The 6,000-nt window shown below is 45.5% G+C and overlaps 1 protein-coding gene across 1 annotated transcript in view; it reads right to left on the bottom strand.

Annotated features, from left to right (window-relative positions):
* Positions 1 to 1,025: 1,025 nt before the first annotated feature.
* The window catches only part of PEAK1 (pseudopodium enriched atypical kinase 1), a 76,661-nt gene continuing 71,686 nt past the window's right edge, over positions 1,026 to 6,000 (bottom strand). The window contains exon 4 of the mRNA XM_021694063.2: positions 1,026 to 2,189. Within this exon, the coding sequence (XP_021549738.2) occupies positions 1,026 to 2,189 (1,164 nt within the window). The remainder of the gene's footprint in view (positions 2,190 to 6,000) is intronic.

The following is a 6,000-nucleotide window of genomic DNA, read 5'->3' as shown; positions in this document are numbered from 1 at the left end:
CTCAGGCCTACAGCGCCTGGGGGACTAGTTAACACTGGCTACTGAGAGGAGGGAGCTGGCCCATTACGGCTCAGGGGAAGGCTGGGATCTGGGCTCCGCCAGCCCCGGCCGTCCACACCGCCAGCTCTGACAGTAATCAAAGGCCGCACCTTCAACCATCCCCCGGGGGGGCCCTAGGGAACTGCAAGTGTGGAAACTCATCTCCGGGTGTCCCGCCAGCTCTTTATCAGGTCCGAACTGTACGCACCCGGCGGAGGCATTGGTGACACCACCTCGGGTCAGTTTGGGAAGGGGCCACAAGTGGCTGATAAACCCGAACTTCACTGGCAAGTGGGGACAGAGTCGAGGTGAAGGAGAATCAGGCAGTGGCAGCAGAGGGGAGACTGGCAGGGCCACTCTCTGTGCAGTGCACCCACTTACCGAGGACAAGGGAAAATGCGTCCATGACCCAAGGGATGCAATCTCTCCTTGTCTTCTGACGATCTGCTGGAACAAAGAATAGAGTCCCCAGACACAAAACTGGCCTGATGCTAAGGAAGGCAGTTCTGCCTGGTAAGAGAGTCAGTGATTGATACTTTAAAGAAAAAACCAATCTGTTGTGAGAGCTTAGAGGATGATGGTAAGGACCGGTCAAATCTGTCTATTGCTAGTGAGAATAAATACTTGTGGTTAAAAAGACAGGTGATATTCAGAATTATGCAGGAGCTGGACACAGCTCACTGAGTTCATACCAAAAGAGCTGTGCCTTCCGGGATGGACATTTTCATTTTCTATCTCCATTTGGGGACAATTAGGGTGAAAGGTGTTTCGATGGAAGGCAACTGCACGACCGTACAGTGAAGACAGACCCAGCTTTGCACTCGGTGTGGAGCCATGGATAAGCCTTCGGAGAGGACTCGTTTTTCCTGGACAGGGATGGAAGGTTGGTCTCTCTTCTTTCCTTGAATTCTGTGGGAGCTCTGGGAAGGGGGAGTGCACAGGTGACTGGAAGGTGGAAATGAAAGAAAAGCCGCAAGCAGGACAGACTAGCGGTGTTGCAGGGTTTTCACAATACAGCCGAGGGAGTCTGGAGTGGCAAAAGCCAAATACTGAGCACAAAGCCAGTCCTCCAGGCTGACCCCACCCTCCCTGTCCAGGGACTTCTCAGCAAACTTGATCATGAGCAGTGTTCGCTTGATGTCTAGCCAGTTCTGGAGCAGGGCGCTCCGCTGCGCTGGGCTGGGCGAGACGGTCAGAGTCTGGAAGAGATCTTCCCGGGGGCCCCAGAGCAGACACTGGAGGATGCCTTTGGCATCTGAAATGAGGATCCGCTCAGAAGGGTTGGGATTGAGGAGGCAGCTGGCCAGCTGCTGCAGGCCCCGGGAATAGGGGGAGCGGAGCGGGATGCGAGGCAGGTCTGCTCGAGTGTATTCTTTCTCCTTCAGCTCTGGGTTCTCATCGAAGGGGTTGGGCAGGTGCAGCATCTCATAGATGAGGATGCCTGTCTGGAACTCATCACACTTTTTATACTGGGTGGCTGTTATGATCTCTGGAGCGAGGCGGGACTGGTCGCGGAGGATCTCGGGGTCCACCAGATGGCTCTTCTGCTTGGCCTGAGAGAAGTTGCTTACTATGAGCCTGGTGGAACAAGACGAGGTGGGGCTGGACGCTGCAGGCCCCAGGCCCTGGCTGGTTGCCCCCGGCTGGTAGTGGACGAGCAGCAGGTTCTCCAGACGAAGATCGCAGTGAGTGACATGGTAGGGTTTGAGGTGCTCCAGGCCAGAGCACAGCTGTAAGAGTAGCAGACACACCTGCCTCTCATACAGGTCCGGGCTTTTCCCATGCTGGCCCAGAGAGTCTCGCACAAAATCAGCCACGGTGAGATAGGGAACCTCTCTGGTAATGACCACCACGTGGCTTCTCTGCTTCCTGCTAATGCCCCCCTGGCTTGCTTTCTGGGATGACTCTGTTTCAGAGCAGGGCTCCGGGCTTTTCCCATCTGTTTCTCCTTTCACCTCTTCTTCAGCCTCTTCCATTTCATCCTCTTCCTCTTCAGGGGCATCGGGATCCTCCCAGGGAAGCAGACGATTAGGGACCTCAGCAAGGAAATGACCACAGTCCTGCTGGATGTTAAAATGGACAGCCAGGCTCTGCCGGACAGCCAAGCTGTGATAATACTGCTGAGATTCTTTAGCTTTGCTCTTACAGATCTGAAAGAAGAATGCAAATAACACAATATAAAATGCACACTTTCATAACCAGGCTTAGATGTGTAAAGGAAGATTAATTGGAAGGTGACTGGTTAGGAACAAACCATGTTGTAGTGAAGTCTTCAGAAAGGGTCTTGGTCGTCCTATGCCGAGTAACAGTAATAACGGCAGGAGCCATTTCTTGCAGCTGTCTACATGCTGTTTTACGTATATTATCTCTAGTCCTTACGCTAACCCTTCAAAGTAGGCTGAAGATTTAAGAATTACAAAAAAAAAAAAAAAAAAAAAAGCCCAGGGCTACCAGCTTGCAAACCCAAGTCTGTCCAACACCAAAGCTTGCTTTTTCTACTATACCTTGTATGTCATCTAGAAAACAGAACCAAAAATAACTTTCTACCTACTTTCTGTAGAGGCTTACAGCCCAGACTTACACAACAGCTCTATAAAAGCTCTATAAAAGGCCAGGATACCTTATTTTATCACTGGTCAGGAGAGTAACAAATATTGGCTAGGTAAAGTGTGGGTTATTCCTAATTTTCAATGAGTGTCATTGTCACAACTCAGGCATGCATGGTTGACTGTCAAGGTAGAGAAAAAAGTTGGAGAGAATCACTGGTCTGACCTCATCAGAGCACCACCAACATTTCAATGGCAGGAGTCTGAGCTTCATGCTTTCTCTTAACAGGCCTCTTTTAAAGGCCAATATTTAGGCAGTAAGGCCTTTCCAAAAGAATTTTATTATGTGGCTATGGATCATGCAAGAGTTTTTTGATCACAAACATTAGCCAAGAGTTCTATATACTGAAACGACTACTGTATTTCTAGTCATCCAGGGTTAGAAAAAGTAAAAAAGCGAAAAAGTAAATAAAATCACCCCTAAATGGATTATGCTCATGATAGGATGCGGAGAAGCTGACCGTGGAAGACTCAGTGTCTAACACTCGTTCACAGATCCTAACAGCCCAGTCAGGACAGCTCCTCCACAAGCCTGTACCTGAGGAGCACATCCTCTATCCTCAGCAGGAATATGCTGCTGGATTTCACAGGGATCCAAGCCTCCCAGCGACAGGCACCCAGAAGTGTTCACACGGCCTGTTTGCTGCAGTCATACCGAAAGGAAACAAATTTTAAAAAGGATTTTCTAGCTACTTTTATTTTTAAAAATGTACATTTCTTGGGAAGGTGTTGATGAGTCTCCCAGTTCTGAGAAAGAACATGCTCTGATTTCCATTCAAATAGATATTAAGAAAAATATGAAATAGGTGATGGGGACTAAAGAGTACACTTCTCATGATGGAAAAAAAAAGCAAAAAACAAAAAGTGTCCCCCTCCCCCAGCCCAAAACCAGACCAAAGGTAAAGGAGTATCTGTGGGAGAGGAACATCCTCTTTCATTTACTGTATTTATACATATTTATTACACTTAGAGTCTTGACACCAGTGATCAATACCACAGAAATCTCTCGCTCTCTCCTCTCTTCAAATCTTATACCACCTACTTCATCAGTTTGAGGGCACACTAAGCATTTCTTCTTTAACCAAACTTCTGGTCTTGAAACAGAGATAACCCCAGGCTGAGTTCAAGTTCAAACATATATCTTTCAGGAAATATTATCTTTGGAAAGCTCTCAAAGTCTCTGTGCACGCAGTATAATATATACTCCTATATGCTCATCAATCACAACATGAATTCTTTCTATACTGTACTGTTGGCAATATTTCATATTTATGTGTCAGCAGGTATTTAAAAATCCTATACTAGTCATCTTTTAGTTGTATAGGAGTTGGATCTAGGACATGGCACCATTAAACCCATTTCCAATTTTAATAATCTGCTCAATATCACATCACTGGCTGGAATGAAAGTTCAAAGGTCCCAACTCCTCAGTCTTTGAAAAGTCAGTCAAATGCCACTGAGTTGAGTTGAATGAGACTGTAGCTAAACTCTAGCAGTCACTTTATAGAAAGGACACTCACCAAGGACTTGGCAGGTTTGGGATTTAGTCTTGCCACTAACTGTGTAACCTTGGGCATCTCAGCTAATTTCTCTGGGTCTCAGTCTCCCTAAAAAGGGAGACAATATAGAAAAATCCTGAAACCTACTACTTCATAGGGCACTTGTGAGGATTAAATGAGATCAACTCTGTAGAGCCGATCTATAAATCTCAAAGCTAAGCAAATGTAACATTGCAAATGACTAAGACAATTAACAACCTGCAAATGTTAAAAGTGATGTCATATTATAGAATCTTCATGTTTTTTCAAACAGAAAAATGCATCTTTCTTTTGAGTCCTGAGAGCCACCTGCCCCAGCAGTGAGGCTCTCTGACCATGGGTTTGGTGGAGGCAGCTGGAGAGGAAGAGCTAAAGTCCAATCCCCTGCAGGCCACAAGTCAGACTGGCAGTATGTTCTGGTCCAAGACAGGCCCAATCTAAGGCTGAGAGAGAGAGAGAGAAGTGTCTAACCGCTCTGTAGTTTCTACTATGCTAAGCTGCACTGAAAACAACTTGCCACTCTGTGGTTTGGCATTAGAAGGAGAGAAGGTATTCTAATTGTGACTCCTCCTCTCATCGTGTTATTTGGTGGTATCTGCCCACAAATAGACACACACACTTTCATAAGATTCCCCAGAGCTGTTTGAGCAGACAAGAACATGGACACTACAAGAAGAATTTATGTTTAGTTTCACAGATCAACTTGAGATAAAGGTTCAAAGTGATTTACAAAGGAGAAATGATAAATTGTTCAACCATTCTGGATGCTCTGAAGGACAATGGCCTGCCTGGGTAGCCAGCCTGAGCAGGTGGCACTTCCTTATCTCTCCATCTTACAGTATAGAGACAGGCTGAAGAATAATGGGCCACTCTAGTTTAAGGGGTAAAGGGAAAACGGAGAAGTCTCGAAAGAGGGAAACAAAATACTAGGGCTTCTAATTGGTTCACAACCATGAAAATAGTTACAATCAAAATACAGACCTATGGAGATTTCCAGAATAGGATTTCTTGTATGATGAGTATCTCATAAATCTTTATTATGGAGCTTGTGATGATGTTAATTTAGGTAGGAGTATTATATGATTCTATGTACCACACAGTAGCAATTTTTCAAATATTAATAACTTGACTCCTTTAGTTTAAAAAAAGAAACTCAAAATGACCTGACTTCAGATGATAAATTTCTCATCCAAAAGTTATTTCAGAAAACAAGCCACTCTTTCCAGAACAAATGGACAGGGTTCCTCCTGCTGGTTGTTGATTTGACCTCTTTCCCTTACCCGATATTTTCTCTACCAGAGAGCAAAGTGACTTCTTCTGGGCCTCCCATTTTCATTTATCTTTCTTGAAAGGAATTTACATTCCTTCCCTAAAAGGGCAGCTGGCTTGAACTGCAGGAATTTCCAAAGAGATTCCACTCCCTAAGAAGAATGATTTCCACAGGACTTCTAAGCTTCCCCAAATTTTGAAATAGGAACAAAACACGAGCTGGATCTTCATGTAAGATTCTCTTTTTTAATGGGAGAAAAATCATCTCATAGTCGTTCTGACTACATACGGAGAAACCTATTTAACCTGCCCGATTCTCTGAAAGGGAAGAAAAGCTCTGTGAGAGACTGAGCCAAGGTGACACCCTCCAGGAGTCGTTTCCATGTAAGCTGCAGCAAGAGAACAAAACCAGGCTGGGGAAGGTTGAATCTTGTACGATCCGCCATAGGTCCTCTTTCTGGACAAGTTACTGGTTCTGTGAAGGTGGCAATGCCAAATTCATGCAACAGGAGCGCTTTCCGTGAAGAGCACAAACAGGAAGAGATGCG

The sequence above is a fragment of the Neomonachus schauinslandi genome, chromosome 9 (assembly GCF_002201575.2).
Source record: "Neomonachus schauinslandi chromosome 9, ASM220157v2, whole genome shotgun sequence".
Classification (NCBI taxonomy): domain Eukaryota; kingdom Metazoa; phylum Chordata; class Mammalia; order Carnivora; family Phocidae; genus Neomonachus; species Neomonachus schauinslandi.
The sequence above is the reverse complement of the archived record's forward strand: the minus strand, read 5'-3'. Positions and strand labels throughout refer to the sequence as shown.